Source organism: Penaeus vannamei, chromosome 1, assembly GCF_042767895.1.
Source record: "Penaeus vannamei isolate JL-2024 chromosome 1, ASM4276789v1, whole genome shotgun sequence".
Taxonomy (NCBI): Eukaryota; Metazoa; Arthropoda; class Malacostraca; order Decapoda; family Penaeidae; genus Penaeus; species Penaeus vannamei.
This window is the reverse complement of record NC_091549.1, coordinates 2,741,650-2,759,149: the sequence shown is the minus strand read 5'-3', so window position 1 is coordinate 2,759,149 and position 17,500 is coordinate 2,741,650. Positions and strand designations below refer to the sequence as shown.

General features: G+C 43.2%; 1 protein-coding gene across 1 annotated transcript in view; it reads right to left on the bottom strand.

Moving 5' to 3' along the window:
- LOC113800776 (neurexin 1-like) overlaps positions 1–17,500 on the bottom strand; it is a gene marked incomplete in the record, with an annotated part of 367,405 nt that overhangs the window by 548 nt on the left and 349,357 nt on the right. The window contains 10 exon segments of the mRNA XM_070127624.1: positions 1–2,552; positions 4,504–4,701; positions 7,852–7,972; positions 8,463–8,621; positions 9,244–9,335; positions 12,560–12,619; positions 15,610–15,781; positions 16,201–16,379; positions 16,681–16,800; positions 17,259–17,420. The exon segment at positions 1–2,552 is cut by the window's left edge and continues 548 nt beyond it. Of these exon segments, the coding sequence (XP_069983725.1) occupies positions 1,915–2,552; positions 4,504–4,701; positions 7,852–7,972; positions 8,463–8,621; positions 9,244–9,335; positions 12,560–12,619; positions 15,610–15,781; positions 16,201–16,379; positions 16,681–16,800; positions 17,259–17,420 (1,901 nt within the window).

Below are 17,500 nucleotides of genomic sequence, written 5' to 3'. Positions count from 1 at the left end.
TTAAGGAGGGGAAGAAGGGGGGGCGGTTCTCACCCTTAACGCTTTGTGAGATACGCTGATGAGAGAAATCCACGGTGAGCGCTGACACGAGCCATGAGCCAGCCAAGGCTTTTTGGTGCTGCATGATGTAAGACACGTGATCGAATAACTTCCCTGCATGGTGAAGGGCAAGGACTAGCCTAACCTTTATTTATTTTTTATATTTTTAGAAGAGATCTTAAGAATTTTAGTATTGTTTTGGCCTATTGTCACTGAGGACTGCGATACATCCCTTCACTGTGAGAAAAGGCCGCGCACGAATATGAACTGAAGAAACGGTAAATTCTTACGGAAATGTTCTGATCAATATCACGCAATCGACTCATGCTTCTGGGAAGTTATTCACTTCAGTGTCTTGTGCTCAGAAACGTATAAAGATAAGGGGTTTCGATTATATTTCTAACCACAGAAGAAAACCTATTGCCACGGAGGCATTGTGAAAAATTTCCTATGACCGACTTCGCCCCCTTTGACTTTCAACTTAAGTATATTTTGTAGAGACTACCGCATCTGGCTAATCACTTCACTAATGATATGTAAAAAGTGAAAAAGTCCAACAAAGGCTTCAACCCCGTCACGTGCCGGGCGAACCTTCCGGGCGACGCGACCTAGTTATCGCCGCGCCACTTCCCCTCCTTGCTCCCCTCTGAGGCAGTCTCTCCCTCTCCCCCTTCCCCTTACACAGAACAGGCACAGGAAGCAGAAGTCAGAGGCAGTTCAGCGACGGTTTGGCGGACCTTTTGATGATTCAAAGGGGAAAAAAAAGACGAAAAAGAAAAGTAATTTTATACAGCAAAAGAAGGGTTCTTGAAGCACATCGCTGACTGTCAACGGACCCTGACACAGGAGGGGGAGGCCGATCAGCACGACAAGGACAAATGCATCGTCGTTCATGCATGCACGTCAGGGTATCTCGTAGGACCTAGATCCGTCTACTGTGACTTTATACTTTCAATGCACGTTGTGCTATATATAACAAGGTTAGATATTGATAATAGTAGCATTTTACCATGTTTTGGATGTTTGCAAAGCATTGTTTTTAATTAGTGTTAGTTGGGAATATTATTGTACATCATCTTAATTACAGTTTTCTTCATGAAAAGAGTTTCGTTTAGGAAAGATTTCATTTATGTGCCAAGACCCGTAACACAAGGGGTCCGGACAGCAGTGTAAAGCTTGACGACTAACAAGACTCTTGCTCTACAATGGACGTTTGCGACCACGACTGCACGTGTTAAGTGGAAAGAAATCGGGAACCAGGAACCAAAAGGGGGTGGGGGTGGGGGGGGGGGTTATGGAGGAGTGGGTTAAGCTCATCATCCTCGCTCACTCTTGACGAAATGGGTCGACTCATGCTCTCAGGACTTACGCTACTTCTCATCATTCTCATCGTCTCTAATCTACGCACCTCCACTGGCTAATCAATACAAAAAAGTCGATTTTTTTCTCTTCAAATAAGCAGCGACATTCATGGGCACTGATTTTCGAAACATGATGTAACCTAACCTAAGCTACAAATGAAGTGTGTGGAATGACAATTTAAAATTTGAATTTCAAACTTACAATATTCTACATGTACAAAACATTGTTTTTCCCTCTCTCACTTCTCATTTTGTTGAGTATATATATATATATATATATATATATATATATATATATATATATATATATACATATGTATGTATGTATATATTGTTTGTTTGTCATTTGAATCGATTTTGGATTCGCTAACCCATTTAGTCATGAACTAATAGCAGACACAGAATGGAGGAATGTTTATCCTTATTATTGTAGAGGTATTGCAAAAGAATGGAGATCACAGTCGTAATTTTGTGATTTTACATGATATAATAATTCGATATAAATTTCTAAGTCTCACACGTACCATTCTTTCACGTCCTTACTCTGCTTCTTGACGGGCCTGCGGTCGCCGGGCTTGATGTTGCCGTTGCCCTGGCCGTTGACCATGGGCGTGGGCACCGTCGGGATGCCCTCGTAGTTCTTGGTCTCGTCCACCTTGTACGTCCCGTCGCGCCGCCCCTTGAACTTGAGGATGAGCAGGATGATGAGGATGACGATGATGAGGGCGCCCGCGATGATGCTGATGACGAGGGCGATGCCGCCGGACGCGTCGCTGTGGATCTGGCCCTTGGTGTTGGGCGTCCGCACCTTCGTGGGGTCGACGGGGTGGATCGGGTTCTCGCCGAACGGCCCCGTGTAGTCGTCGTACTCCGTCCCGCCGCCGATGTCGCCGTAGTTGACCGGCACCTGCGGGTCGACGGAGGGGAAGGCCGGCGCCGCGGTGGTCGGGCGCGGACGGGGCCTCGTCCTGGGCGTGGGCGTGGTGGTGGTCGTGGTGGTGCTCTCCGTGACGCCGTAGAAGGAGCGGGTGGTGGTGGGGCCGGAGCCGGGGTCCTTCTTGCCGCTCGGGCGCAGGGACTCCTCCGAGTGGATGATCTCGGGCTGCAGGAGCGGCTGGTTCGTCGCGGGGTTCTCCAGCTCCACGTCGTCGCCTGCGGGAGGAGGGGCTTAGGGCGGGGCTTTCGGGGTCGGGTCAGGGAGGGCTGACCGCTGACGGGAAGGGCTTTGAAAAGAAGGGCGGGAAAAGAAGAGAAAGGAAGAGAAAGGAAGAGAAAGAAAGAAAGAAAGAAAGAAAGAAAGAAAGAAAGAAAGAAAGAAAGAAAGAAAGAAAGAAAGAAAGAAAGAAAGAATAGAAAGAAGAGAAAGAAAGAAAGAAAGAAAGAAAGAAAGAAAGAAAGAAAGAAAGAAAGAAAAGAAAAAAAGAAAGAAATAAGAGAAAAGAAGAGAAAGAAAGAAAGAAAGAAAGAAAGAAAGAAAGAAAGAAAGATATAGAGAAAGAAAGAAAGAAAGAAAGAAAGAAAGAAAGAAAGAAAAGAAGAGAAAGAAAGAAAGAAGAGAAAAGAAGAGAAAGAAAGAAAGAAAGAAAGAAAGAAAGAAAGAAAGAAAGAAAGAAAGAAAGAAGAGAAAAAGAAAGAAAGAAAGAAAGAAAGAAAGAAAGAAAGAAGGAAAGAAAGAAAAGAAAAGAAAAGAAAGAAATAGAACACAAGGCGTCTACTGAGGAGGAGAAAGCTAAATAGATCTATTATGTTCCATATTAACTAATCCATCAACTTCCTGACGTACGTAGTTTTACCTCTAACAGGTTCGTCTAAGTCCCCGCCTATTCTCAGCCTCTTTATGCCCTCGTTTTATTCGTCTCCTATTCCCACCTTCCGTTTTCCACGTCGAATTTACTTTTAACAAAAAAAAAAAAAAAAAAAAAAAAAAAAAAAAAAAAAAAAAAAAAAAAAAATCAAAATACTCTCCTTATTAATCTATCTCTTTGCCTAACTCTTTGTTTTATTCAAGTCCCCGTTAATTTTCTGCCTCTTTATCTCCTCGTTTTATCCATGTCTCTTCTTCGCACTTACCGTTCTCAACGTCAGTTTTACTAATAACACTACAACAATTTTTCTTCTTCTAAATCTTCCTCTTATTTCTCTTATCTCTTTGCCTCACTCCTTGTTTTATCGCTTATTCTCTGCCTCTTTAACTCCCCTTCCGACTTACCGTTTTCTATGTCAGTTTTAATTATAACACTAGTATATTTTTTTGCTTCTAACTCTTCCCCTTAATCCTCTATCTCTTTGCCTCACTCTGCTTATTCCACTTCCTCTTTCTCTCTCTCACTCTTCGTTTTATCCAAGTCCCCCCTTATTCTCTGCACCTTTATCTCCTACGTTTTATCCAAGTCCCTGCTTATTCTCTTCCTCTTTATCCCCTCGCTTTATCCAAGTCCCCGCTTATTCTCTGTCTCTTTATCTCCTACGTTTTATCCAAGTCCGGTCTTATTCTCTTCCTCTTTATCCCCTCGCTTTATCCAAGTCCCCGCTTATTCTCTGCCTCTTTATCTCCTACGTTTTATCCAAGTCCGGTCTTATTCTCTTCCTCTTTATCCCCTCGCTTTATCCAAGTCCCCGCTTATTCTCTGTCTCTTTATCTCCTACGTTTTATCCAAGTCCGGTCTTATTCTCTTCCTCTTTATCCCCTCGCTTTATCCAAGTCCCCGCTTATTCTCTGTCTCTTTATCTCCTACGTTTTATCCAAGTCCGGTCTTATTCTCTTCCTCTTTATCCCCTCGCTTTATCCAAGTCCCCGCTTATTCTCTGCCTCTTTATCTCCTACGTTTTATCCAAGTCCGGTCTTATTCTCTTCCTCTTTATCCCCTCGCTTTATCCAAGTCCCCGCTTATTCTCTGTCTCTTTATCTCCTACGTTTTATCCAAGTCCGGTCTTTTTCTCTTCCTCTTTATCCCCTCGCTTTATCCTCTTCCTCTTTATCTCCTCGCTTTATCCAAGTCCCCGCTTATTCTCTGCCTCTTTATCCCCTCGCTTTATCCAAGTCCCCCCTTATTCTCTTCCTCTTCATCCCCTCGCTTTATCCAAATTTCCCCTTTCCACTTACCGTTCTCCACGTCCGTGAGAACCCCGTCGTCAGTGTTGAATTCCCCTGAACCTGAGCCGCCGTTGTAGCAATCCTCCTCGTCGTCGCAGGGCCTCGAACCCACGCCCACGTCGATGTCCGGGATGGGATGGCGCGGGGGCGGCTTGGTCACGGTGGTCATGGTGGGCGGGATGTATACGGGCGTGATGAGGTCGTCTCCTGCAGCAGAAGGGATGGGCGAGGGATGGAGGTTAAGAGGTGGTGGTGGTGGTGTGTTGCTCTCTCTCTTTTTCTCTTTTTTTTCTTTCTTTCTGTCTGTCTGTCTGTCTGTCTGTCTGTCTGTCTGTCTGTCTGTCTGTCTGTCTGTCTCTGTCTGTCTCTGTCTCTGTCTCTGTCTCTGTCTCTGTCTCTGTCTCTCTCTCTCTCTCTCTCTCTCTCTCTCTCTCTCTCTCTCTCTCTCTCTCTCTCTCTCTCTCTCTCTCTCTCTCTCTCTCTCTCTCATTCTCTCTCTCTCACACACACACAGACAGATACACACATACATGCACGCATGCACGCACAAACACCTATATCTATTTATTTCTTTAATTATCTTTCTACTGTATGTACGGATATCTGTATTCATCTATCTGTCTGTGATGCTTTCCGAGTCTCGTATTAATCCGGATGTCAATACCCCCCCACTTCTCCTCCCATGATTTACCTATCCCTCTCTTTCCCTCCCTTCCTCTCTCTTTTCCCTACCTTTCCTATCCTTCTCTCCCCTCCCATTCCTTTACTTCCTCCCCGAACCTTTCGCTCTCCATAATTTCTTCTGTCTTTCCTTCTTCCTTTCTTATCGACCACTTCTTCTGACCCTATCCCGTTCCCTCTCTCTTTCTCTCTTCCCTCTCCCTCTTCCCTTTCTCTTCACTCCTCCATCCTTCCCACCAACTCTGTCCTTCTTCTATCCTTCCCTTCCCTTCTCTTCTTCCTTACTCCTTCCCCCCTTCCTCTTCTCTCTTCCACCCTTCCCTTAGCTTCCCCCTCCTCTCCCATTCCCTCTTACCCACTTCTCCTTTTCCCTTCCCTTCCTTCTCTCCTCCACTCTCTTCCCCCCTTCTTCCCCTCTTACCAGAGCCCGTATCGAACACTGGAATGTAGGCCTACTCATCCCCTCTCCTCCCCTTCCTCCTCTTCCCTCCCCTTCCTCTCATTTCCCCCCATCTTTCCTCTTTCACCTTTCTTCCTCCCCTCCCCGCTCCTCTCTCTTCCCTTCCTCCTTCTCTCTTCCTCCCTTCTTCCCTTCCTTTTCTTACCAGCACCAGTGTCGAACACAGGAATGCACCCCCCCCCCTCCCTCCTCCTCCTCTTCCCCCTTCCTGCTACACTCTCCTCCCCCTTCCCCCTTCCACTCCCCAATATCTTAACAGAACCTGTGTTGAACATTGGAATACACTTGTTCCTCCATCTTCCTTCCCTCTTCCTCCTCTATACCCCCTTCCCCCTCCCTCTCCCCTCTCCTCTCACCTTCCCCCCCCCTCCCTCCCCCCTTCTCCCCTCTCCTTCCCGCCTTTTCTCTCCTCACCTCTTCTTCCCCCTTCTCTGCATCATCTTACCAGAACCCGAGTCGAACACCGGGATGCACCCTCCCCACCTCTTCATCCTCTTCCCCCTTTTCACATTCTCCCCTCTCCTTACCCCTTTTTCCCTTCCTCTTCACCCTCCCCTTCCCTCCTCCTCCATCTCCCCTTCCCTCCTCCTCATACCCATCCCCTTCCTCTCCCCCTTCCCCCTCCTCTTCCTCCTCTCTTCTTCCTTCCTTACCCCTTCCTCCTTCTCCTCCCCCCCCTTCCTCTCCCCAGCATCTTACCAGAACCCGTATCGAACACCGGTATACATCCTCCTCCTCCTCCTCTCCCCTCCCCTCTTCTTCCCACCATTCTCCTCCCCCCTTCCTCCTCCTCCCCCTCCTTCCTTCTTCCCTCCTCCTCCCCCTCCCCCTTCCTCTCCCCAGCATCTTACCTGAACCCGTGTCGAACACCGGGATGCACCCTCCCCCTCCTCCTCTCTTCTCCCCCCCCTCCCCTTCCTCCTCCCCTTCCCTCCTCCTCTCCCCCTCCTTCCTTCTTCTCTTCTTCTCCCCCCCCCCTTCCTCTCCCCAGCATCTTACCAGAACCCGTATCGAACACCGGGATGCACTCGTCCCTCCTCCTCCCTTCCTCTTCCTCCTCTCTTCCCCTCTTCTTCCTTCCTCCCCCCCATTCCCCCCTCCTTCCTCCTTTCCCCCCCTTCCTCTCCCCAGCATCTTACCAGAACCCGTGTCGAACACCGGGATGCACTCGTCCTCCTCCTCCTCTCCCCTCCCTTCTTCTTCCCACCATTCTCCTCCCCCGTTCCTCCTCCTCCCCCTCCCCTTCCCCTCTCCTTCCTCCCTCCCCCCCTTTCCTCTCTCCAGCATCTTACCAGAACCCGTATCGAACACCGGGATGCACTCGTCCCTCCTCCTCCCTTCCTCTTCCTCCTCTCTTCCCCTCTTCTTCCTTCCTCCCCCCCATTCCCCCCTCCTTCCTCCTTTCCCCCCCTTCCTCTCCCCAGCATCTTACCAGAACCCGTGTCGAACACCGGGATGCACTCGTCCTCCTCCTCCTCTCCCCTCCCTTCTTCTTCCCACCATTCTCCTCCCCCGTTCCTCCTCCTCCCCCTCCCCTTCCCCTCTCCTTCCTCCCTCCCCCCCTTTCCTCTCTCCAGCATCTTACCAGAACCCGTATCGAACACCGGTATACATCCTCCTCTTCCTCCTCTCCCCTCCCCTCTTCTTCCCACCATTCTCCTCCCCCCTTCTTCCTCCTCCCCCTCCTTCCTTCTTCTTCCCTCCTCCCCCCTCCTTCCTTCTTCCCTCCTCCCTCCCCTTCCTCCTCTCCCTCTCTTCCCCCCTTCCTCTCCCCAGCATCTTACCAGAACCCGTGTCGAACACCGGGATGCACCCTCACCCTCCCCCCCTCCCCTTCCCTCTTCCTATTCTTCCCTCCTCCCTCCTCCCCCCTCCTTCCTCTCCCCCTCTTCTCTTCTCCTCCCCCCTTCCTCTCCCCAGCATCTTACCAGAACCCGTGTCGAACACCGGGATGCACCCTCCCCCTCCCCCCCTCCCCTTCCCTCTTCCTCTTCTTCCCTCCTCCCTCCTCCCCCCTCCTTCCTCTCCCCCTCTTCTCTTCTCCTCCCCCCTTCCTCTCCCCAGCATCTTACCAGAACCCGTGTCGAACACCGGGATGCACCCTCCCCCTCCCCCCCTCCCCTTCCCTCTTCCTCTTCTTCCCTCCTCCCTCCTCCCCCCTCCTTCCTCTCCCCCTCTTCTCTTCTCCTCCCCCCTTCCTCTCCCCAGCATCTTACCAGAACCCGTGTCGAACACCGGGATGCACTCGTCCTCATCGTCCATGTCACAGCCCGACCCGGCGCCGCTGAAGACCAGGTCGTCGCCGTCTCCTGGTTTCGGTCCCGGAAGCGGCGGAGTCTGGAAATGAGGAGGAAAATGAGGATAATGAGGGGAAAGTGGGGATAAGGAGGAAAGTGGGGAGAATGAGGGGAAAGTGAGGATAATGAGGAAAGAGGACGATGGGGAAGGAAGTAAGGACAATGGGGAGGAAATTGAAGATAATGGGGAAGGAAGTGAAGATGATGGGAGAGGAAAGTGAGGATAGTGGGGAAGGGAGTGAGTCTGAGGAGGAAAGAGGATAATGAAGAAAGTGAGGATAATGAGGGGGGATGAGGAAGTGAGGATAATAACGAAGAAAGTGAGGATAATAATGAAAGAAAAGAGGATAATGAGGAAAGTGAGGATAATTGGGAGGAAACTCAAGATAACGGGGATAAAAGTGAATCGTACTTAATTTCAATAAAAAATTGTAAAAAAAAAAAAAAAAAAAAAAAAAAAATTCTAATCGACTCCAGGCCCTAAAGATTCGAACCCAATCGAACCTTCAACCCAAACCTTCGAGTCTCACCCTCTGCCAGTAGTTGAGTTCGTCCTTGCTCTGCACAGGGAGGGTCTTGGGGACGGATAGCAGGAGGTGGACATCTCCCCGGACGTTCACCCTGGGGTCCCTCTCGGCTGCCAGGTCCAAGGGGCGCTCTCCGTTCAGGACCAGGCCGGAGATGATACCCTGGGGGAGAGCGGAAGGGGTGAGAGGGAAAATTGACCTGCGGGGGGGGGAAGGTAATCGACTGGGGGGAAGATATAGTCAACTGGGGGGAGAGCGGAAGGGGTGAGAGGGAAAATTGACCTGCGGGGGAAAGATAATCGACTGGTGGGGGGGGGAGGGGGGGAACAAAGTCAAATGGGGAGAAAAAGTTATCGTGGGAGAAGAAAAAGTCGACTGGGTGATGATGTATGATGAGGCACAATGAGTACGGTTGGTTGGAGATGAGTTGTAGTGAAGCAGTGTGGTTTATGACGAGTTTAGATGAGTTGGAGGCATTTATTTGAGTTGTGGTGCGATGAATTGTGATGTATCTGTGTGTATGTGAATATTACAAAAAATGTTTAACCATTTCATAAAATTCGGCAGCAAAAAGAGAATAGAACATTCCTCACTGAAAACACACACAGAGTGAGTGAGTGAGTGAGTCAGTCAGTGAATGAGTAAGTGAGTGAGTGAGTGAGTGAGAGAGAAAGAATTATAACCAATATGTCAAACGCAGTTACCATAACCCCAAACGATGAACATACCCAACCCTGAACGAAAGCGGAAGAAAATCCAATCCCCCAAAACAAGGGAAACTCACCCTAAAGGGCCTCTCGATGGCCGTGGACCTTCTTGCCCTTCGACCTCCGATCTGAAGGCGTGACTGCGCATTGAAGACGGAGAGCTGGTGTCCTGCAGAAGCAAGCAGACGCTATAGGAACTCGTAAGGAAGAATCTCAAGGCGTGGGACAGTAGGATATTTTCCCTCGAAAGAGTACGTCTTTTTTCAAGATTCTAAGTAACAAATCTTCTATTACGGTTTGAGGGACTAAAAGGACTGTGTATTTATTTAAGTGCTATATAAAAAATCGCATAACTTATTGAAAATCATTTATATGGTGGAATCAAGTTACTGTTCTCTCTAATTTTGGCTATATTGATTCTAAGTTAATGGTCGTTCTATATAAAATACCAATTATTTTTTTAAAATTAAATTTGGATATATGATAAGAGTCAAGGGGAAGACTCTGGTCAAGGTAATAAAAGACGAAGACAAAAAAGAAAGGACAGAAAAATAAAAATTCTTTTTTTTTTTGTTTTATAAAAAACGAAAATGTTACTAATGTTTTCAAGGTGAACCTTCTAAACTCTCTCTACGGAACTAAGACCTACAGTGAAGATCGACCTTGAATTGGAAGAAAAAGCTTGATGCCTTAACCTTTCCAGTGCCAAGACAAGGGCGTGAGGCGGCCATCGAGTGCCAAGTGCCAGACGAAACCACAAGTCCTTGAGCGACCGGAGTGCGTGAGGGAGAGGAGTGCCAGGTCCAGAGGGCCAATGTGCCATATTTCGAGATTTTTTTTTTTTTTGTAATTCAAGTTATTTTTTTATAGTTACAAAGTCATTAATTTTATCATTCATATTAGATATCTAAAACGAAATTTTGAGAAAATCAAATTAGCTACATAGCTATTAAACAGTTAATTGGAGGTTAAACAGGTAAAAGGTATTCACGAAAATATCATTAAATAAATGGTTGTCGTATGCATGTACCCAGTGACTCATACAAAAGGTCATTAGTGAAAGTACAGTTTATATACCGCAGTAAAACCGACAACCATATTTTAATTTGTTGTGCTTACAAACATGATAAACGTATATATACTGGAATACGCACTGGTATTAGTATTTTTTTGTCAATCTAATCCATACGCTAAATTATTTTCGGCATAGAATTTCTTATTAATTCTTTATTTCTCCATTTAAGAGACTAAACGCAAGCAATAACTTACGTGGCTTTCTCCGTCTCCCTCAGACAGACCAGTCAGTCGGTAAATAAAACAAATTGGTGCAGTATATATTTGATTTTTTTTTATATATAGTTTTCAGTGCTGGAAATTCCAATCCATGCTTAGAGGGAGAGCGGTGCGTGGGGTCGGGAGTGGGGGGGGGTGGGGGTCGAAGCACGAGGAACTTCTCTTTTGGTGATTCGGAAAGATTTCGCTTTTTTAATTATTATTATTATTATTATTATTATTTATCGTGGGTGTGTATGCTTACGAATTGTACAAAGCAGTGTTTGCGGGAGATTCAGTCATGAAGAGCGGTAGTAGAATTAGCAATAATTATAATGATTAGAGGAATTGCTGTTTCTGCTACTATTACTACTGCTGTTTAACAGTTGCAGTAGTGATGATAACAATCTTGCTATTATATCACCGTTGCATTCTGTATCACCATTATTACCATTATCGATACTTCCACTATTATCGTTGTAACTATTACGATCATTAACCCAAACATAATTATAAAAATTTTGTCTTCACCCATTCATTAACAAAAGAACTGAACAGATACATATGACTTCCTTTTGATCTATTCTGATTATATTTCATTCAAAACAACCACATTATTTACACTAAATAGCTGATCTACCCGAATCATTTCCAGGAGCCACCGCCAGAGAAGTCCCACTCACAATCACTACTTGAGGAGAGGGAGAGAGAGGGGGAGAGAGAGGCCAGTGACCCAGAGGGCTGTTGAGAGAGTGTGTCCTCAAGCACGTGACATCGGAGGTGCCTCGTGACTCGAAGCATGCAGACTCTTTGGGGAGGAATAGGGTAGGGTTTAAGGGTTAAGGGTTAAGGGGTAGGGGATGGAAGAGGTCTAATTTACCCTCTCATCCTTCCCCTTTCCCCTCTTCCTTTCCTCTCCTCCTCTTCCTCCCTTCCATCATCACATGGAGTAAATAAAAAAAAGGTATATATTTGTCTTGTGCGGTTGGAGAACGTTGTTTTGATATTAATTTGTGTTTTTATTTATATATATAGACGGTGAAGACAATATGCATATCTGGAACGAGACATCATCTGAAAGACTAATTGTCGAGAATGAATGAGAAGTGATAAATAAACGGATAAAGGGGTGAGAAAGGATTAAAATAAACGATATCACTGTGGTGAACGAAAGACATGAAATAAGGAACGGGACACGACACATACATAAAATATAACGAAAAATACAAGAAATATAACGCTGACAATAATAAGTAAATTAATAAATCGGTAAATAAAAGAGTCATTTGCTGTTAAACCCAATATTTAAACTCAGGTAGAGGTAGATGTGATGTAAACGGACATGGGAAAAAGGCTTGACTATGAACAAGTATATACTGATATAAATGTGTAGCAACTTTAGTACAGAATAAAACTGAAGTTATGTATGTATTTATAACTCTGGAATGAGTGGGAAATATAGACATTTATTATATGTGAATGACAAAAAAATAACATTGTGGATAATAAAAACGTATTATAGTGTGTTTAGGAAAACATACCAGAAAAACACAACTGACTGAAATGAAAGCTCATACAACAGAAAGGGTTGTGAGAAAATATATTGCAGAACGGACAGTGTTGACACATTACAATGCTGGTGATGAAATAGAGAGATATATACTAGAAATACAGTGGATGTGCTCTTGGAGTGTTGGCAAAAGGTGCTGAAACGTTTCAAAGGCCATTGATAGTGAAAAGATAAAGGCATATATAAAGTGCTGACAGACTGTAGCGATGGTGTTGACATCATAACAGACAAAAAGTGTCGACATAAGACGAGCTGTGTTGTCAAAAGGCCGAGAGATGGTGACGAGGATTTGTTGTGCAAAACAGCGTAGTGCGTGCCGTATATACACACTGCGTTAGACTCAGCTGGTTAAAGGGGACGCGAGAACTGACAAGAGGTTCAGTTTCTACTTGTCTCTGTTATCGTTATCGTTCTGGTTGAAGGGGGGGCGGGTCCTGCCAGCTGAGTCTACCTCAGTGAAGTACCATTAGAAGCTACAAAAGGCCCAGAGCCTCGGGAACAGAACAATCGGAAAAGTGTTTGCATCGGAGTGGAGCAGAGGCAGTTCTCACCATGCCAGATCCGAGACCTGAGTTTCTTCAACACTTTGAGGTCAGAAAGCTCAACATTCTCTGCAAGGAAATGAGGTCAAACAGTTTTGTAAACGTCCTACGATGGTTAGGTAGCCAAGATGTTCAATCCCCGTCCGTGGGTGATGGGCGTGAGTGTCCCTTGGTAGTCGGAAGATATTTAGTTCAAGGATCATAATGCAAAGAGGAAGCCCCCATCCTTAGGGTTGGTCCTTTGGTATTGTACACACACTAAAGGTATCCTCCATATGCAATGGCACATTGGAAACTGTTGTCAAAAAGTCAGTTATGTAAATGGAGCAAATTGGATTAAAAAAGCATACCAAAAACCAGTCTAATTGCTTAGCCTACAAGGTCATTAATAAAAGTACAGAATACCTCCTTCCGCGACTGAAGCATGGTAGTTGGAATGGGCGTTAGTCGTGGAGTTTAAAATTGCTGAAGAGCTCACATTACCATTGAAAGAAACGAAGGCCATCGCCATTCTTTCCCATTGTTCTTCAATTATACACGTGAATAGTGTTCATATGCGTATTGCTGAGCCTTCGAAAAATGTGTGCAGAATAAAAATCACCCGGTAAAGGAGAGTAACATGAATTCCATAGCATAAATACGACTACAAAAATACCCCCCAAACAATCTCATTACTCCTTTCCAATGGCTTTCAGAAATGCCAAAAAATGTTGATCTTTTCGATGTCTCTTTCACAGATTTAAGCGACTCCTTTAACACACATTGAGACATATACAGTTTGCATTATGTACATACACCGCGACAGGACCAAAAACCAGAGCTTAAGGAGGATAGATTTCACAATACAAATACAATACATGACAAACGGGTGGACGTGAGATACAGGTCTGGTGGACACAGAAAGCCTCTACACGATATAGTTGTAGAATAGATTAGGAATAATTTATTTTTTAAAATGAGGTATTATTATTTCAGGGTTATATTGTATGCATTTCTCAATACAATCAGTAATCATAATTATTGTGTTTATCATCATTCTTGTCACTATTAACGTTGCAATTATTCTTTTCATTTTGATTATCATCGTTAGTGTACTATTATCATTGTCATATTTCTGTTATTACTATGACTATCATTTCTCTCTCTATAATATCATTCAATCTTTACCATATCCTTTCATTCTCATAATAGCTAGTATCAATATATATTTCCATATCACTATGTTCTCATCAATTACTTTTCATTTATACTTACAGTTATTATCTTGTCCATTTCATTCATTACAATCGCTATTCGTAAAAAAAAAATATTTTATATACTCTTTAAATTATTAAACTAGAAGTGACAATGACCAACATTCTACAATGATAAATAATTTGATGTGAGACAAGGCATTGAAGAAAATACTGGATCCTCTATTACAAAATATGTATAACTTCGCATAACATTTACAAAGGAGGATGCTGTGATAAAATATAGGAAGGTAATTTGTATTTATGAGCAATTTTATACCTTAATCACTATGAGCGATAACACCCAGTACTCTTTGAAATATAACTCATATTACCCATACTTATTCAAAATCTTAAAATCATTGATTTCCATCATCTTGTACTAAATAATATAGAGTGTGTGTGTGTGTGTGTGCGTGTGCCTACCTACAAAGATACCTACATACATTCATATATAGATACATATATATATATATATATATATATATATATATATATATATATATATATATATATATATATATATATATATATATGTACATATAGATATACATACATATATATATATACGTACATATATATATATATGTATATATATATATATATATATATATATATATATATATATATATATATATATATGTATGTGTGTGTGTGTGTGTGTGTGTGTGTGTAAGTGTGTGTGTATGTGTATGTGTGTGTGTGTGTGTGTGTGTGTGTGTGTGTGTGTGTGTGTGTGTGTGTGTGTGTGTGTGTGTGTGTGTGTGTGTGTGTGTGTGTGTATGTATAAATATATATATATATATATTTATATATATAAATATATATATATATGTATATATATATATGTATATATATATATATATATATATATATATATATATATATATATATATATTTTTTTTTTTTTTTTTTTTTTTTTTTTTTTTTCCCGAGCGTGTGTGTGTGTATTTATGTATGCATTTTTTTACTTTTTATTTATTTATTTATTTATTTTTTATTTGAGCATCTTTATATATTAGATTTGATTCCATTATATACACTCTCTACTTGTTCGACTACCTTTTACTCAAAATTCCATTATTTCATTATATAAGGTAATATTAATCATGATACCGAGGCTGTGACATTTTCTTCTTTGTTGAAAAAATCAGTAATCAGTATTACTATATGAGAATTTGTGCTTTTTGTAATCTGAAATGCTCGCTGATTCAGTAAATAATCTTTTCCATGCTATAGTTCTTGCTGTCTTGTCTTTATCTTACACATTAAATGCAGTTTCTGTGCAAAAAAAATCCCTGCATTTCATTCAAGAGATATAATCATGTAAGATATAATCACACAGAAAATGATCAAGAAAAATGAGTATATGCTCGTATTCCCTGGAAGCAATGACGATGCATTTTATTACCGTATTCCATGGGAAAATGAAATGCAAATATATCTTATAAAATAGAAATAATATAACAGTGCAAATATGCTCGTAATCCCAGGGAAATATAAAAAGCAATGCATTTATGCTCGTATCCAATGAAAAGAACGTAGATGCAAAATAAAAATGCAAAAATGCTCGTACTCAGATACATGGAAAGCATTGCATATATGTTCAGATCCAATGAATAGAATGAAACAATGCACAATATACTCGTATCCCCTGAGAAAAAGAAAACAATTCAATTACACTCAAATGAGAAGAGCCAAACATCATTACGCTCGTATCCACTTCTCGAAACCCCTGAGAACCGAAAATACAAATACGCCCGTTATCCCCTCAAAAAAAAAAAAAGAAAGAAAAAAAAATCGACCCCAAAAACCCCGAAATCTCACCTTTGGGATTTTTAGAACGAACTTCGTAGTCGTCGATCTGCACCGTGGCGTTGGAGCCTGACCTGATGAAGCGGACCACGTGATAGATGCCGTCGTTGACCTTCGCCATGACCTCGCCTATGGGGTGGTCCTCCGTGCCCATGTTGTAGACCATGAAGATGTTGCCGTCGACCTGGAAGAAGAGTGTGTGAGAAAAGGAAAGGGAAAAAGGGACATTCGTAAATAAAAGATAAAGGGAAAAAGGGCATTCGTAAAAAATGGAAAAGGAAAAAGGGACATTCGTAAAAAAAAGGAAAAGGAAAAGGAGTATTCGTAAAAAAAGAAAAAGGAAAAAGATGCATTCGTAAAGGGAATGGAACGAGCTTGTAGTTAGTTTACTCTGAAGGGGCGTGGCCATCATTTTGAGGATGAAGCGAAATGTTGCATGGTGGAATAATCTTTTAGGATTCTCTATTATAAATGTCACTAAAGAATTTCACATCTATTTTTTGCGTATATTTAAAGTATGTCTATCAAATGATTGCCAAACTAATCATAAACAAATTCCAGAGGTTCAAGAATATATATTTTCTTAAATAAATTCATTCTTACGATCTCCAGCTCCATGTAGTCATTCGAATTAGCCGAGTCAAGCCTCAACATGACCGCATCTTCCTGCGAGGTCATGAAGCCAAGTGCCAGCAGGTCACGGCGGGTGTCAGGCCATCTGCCCTCGGGGTACTGGAAGGTCATAATGCCAGCGCCACCTCCGAACTCATACGCCGTGGACTCTGGAAGCGGTGAGTCAGGTGAGTCAGCAAAGGCATTCAGGAAGGACACTGAAGGACTCACTGGAATTTTTATTTCCCTCCTGGTAGGCTTCTCATTAGCCAACCAATGCCTGATTATTTTCTCTCATAGTAACGTGTATCTTTCCCTCGAAGAAAAAACAAAAAACAAAACGCTTTGTCTGATTATTTTCTCTCATAGCAACGTGTATTTTCCCCCCGAAAAAAAAAACACTATCTTGTAGTTATTAAAATAATTGTTATTCAGTGATCAAGGAAACAAGACATAGGGAGATGTCCTCACCATCAGAGCAAGTAGGACCAGTGAAGGATGTCATGTCGCAATTGCACGAATAGGAGTTCCACTGTTGCACGCACGTCCCGCCATTTGCACATGCATTCCGGTGGCACTTTGTACTTGGCCCTTAGATGGAGAGAGAAAAAAGGGATGTTCAAGCGAGATAAATACGAAACTCAATAGGAAATACATTCATTGGGAGATAAGCTTTGGTTGTTCATTTCGTTATGTATGTTTATTTTCATAGGAAGAGCTTCTTTGGTATTTTTTTCTTTTTTTCTTATACATGTATCGAAAATAACTCCCACGTTTATGCATTTCTCCCAGTGAATATACAGAGAAAATGACAATGGATGAGAGGAGAATACAAAGACTTGAAGCATATGATGATTAAAACCATAAGAAATAATCTGTAATCCCAATGAACACACAGGAAAAAAACCATAAAAGATAGGGGAGAAATAAGAAGACTATAGAAAAAAAATCACGATTAGAAGTATAAGGAAGAATCACTGATCTTCGACGCTGTAGAAAAAAATATTATGATTAGAAGTATAAGGAAGGAACAGTGATCTTGGACGCACCATCACAGCCTGAGAAAACGGGGCTTGAGATCAGGGGGACGTCCTTGCCCACCGGGTCTGGGGCTTCGCCGTTGAGGTCGAGGGACGCGATGCAGCCCTCGAAGCCCGTGCGAGACTCGACGTGGCGAGGAAGGCTGGTGTACATGTCGGGGGGGAGGCCACCTGGGGAGGGAGAGGGAGAAATCTGGGTGAACGTTTGAGGAGAAAGAGTGGTGAATGTTTGGGAAGAGAGAGGGAGAGGC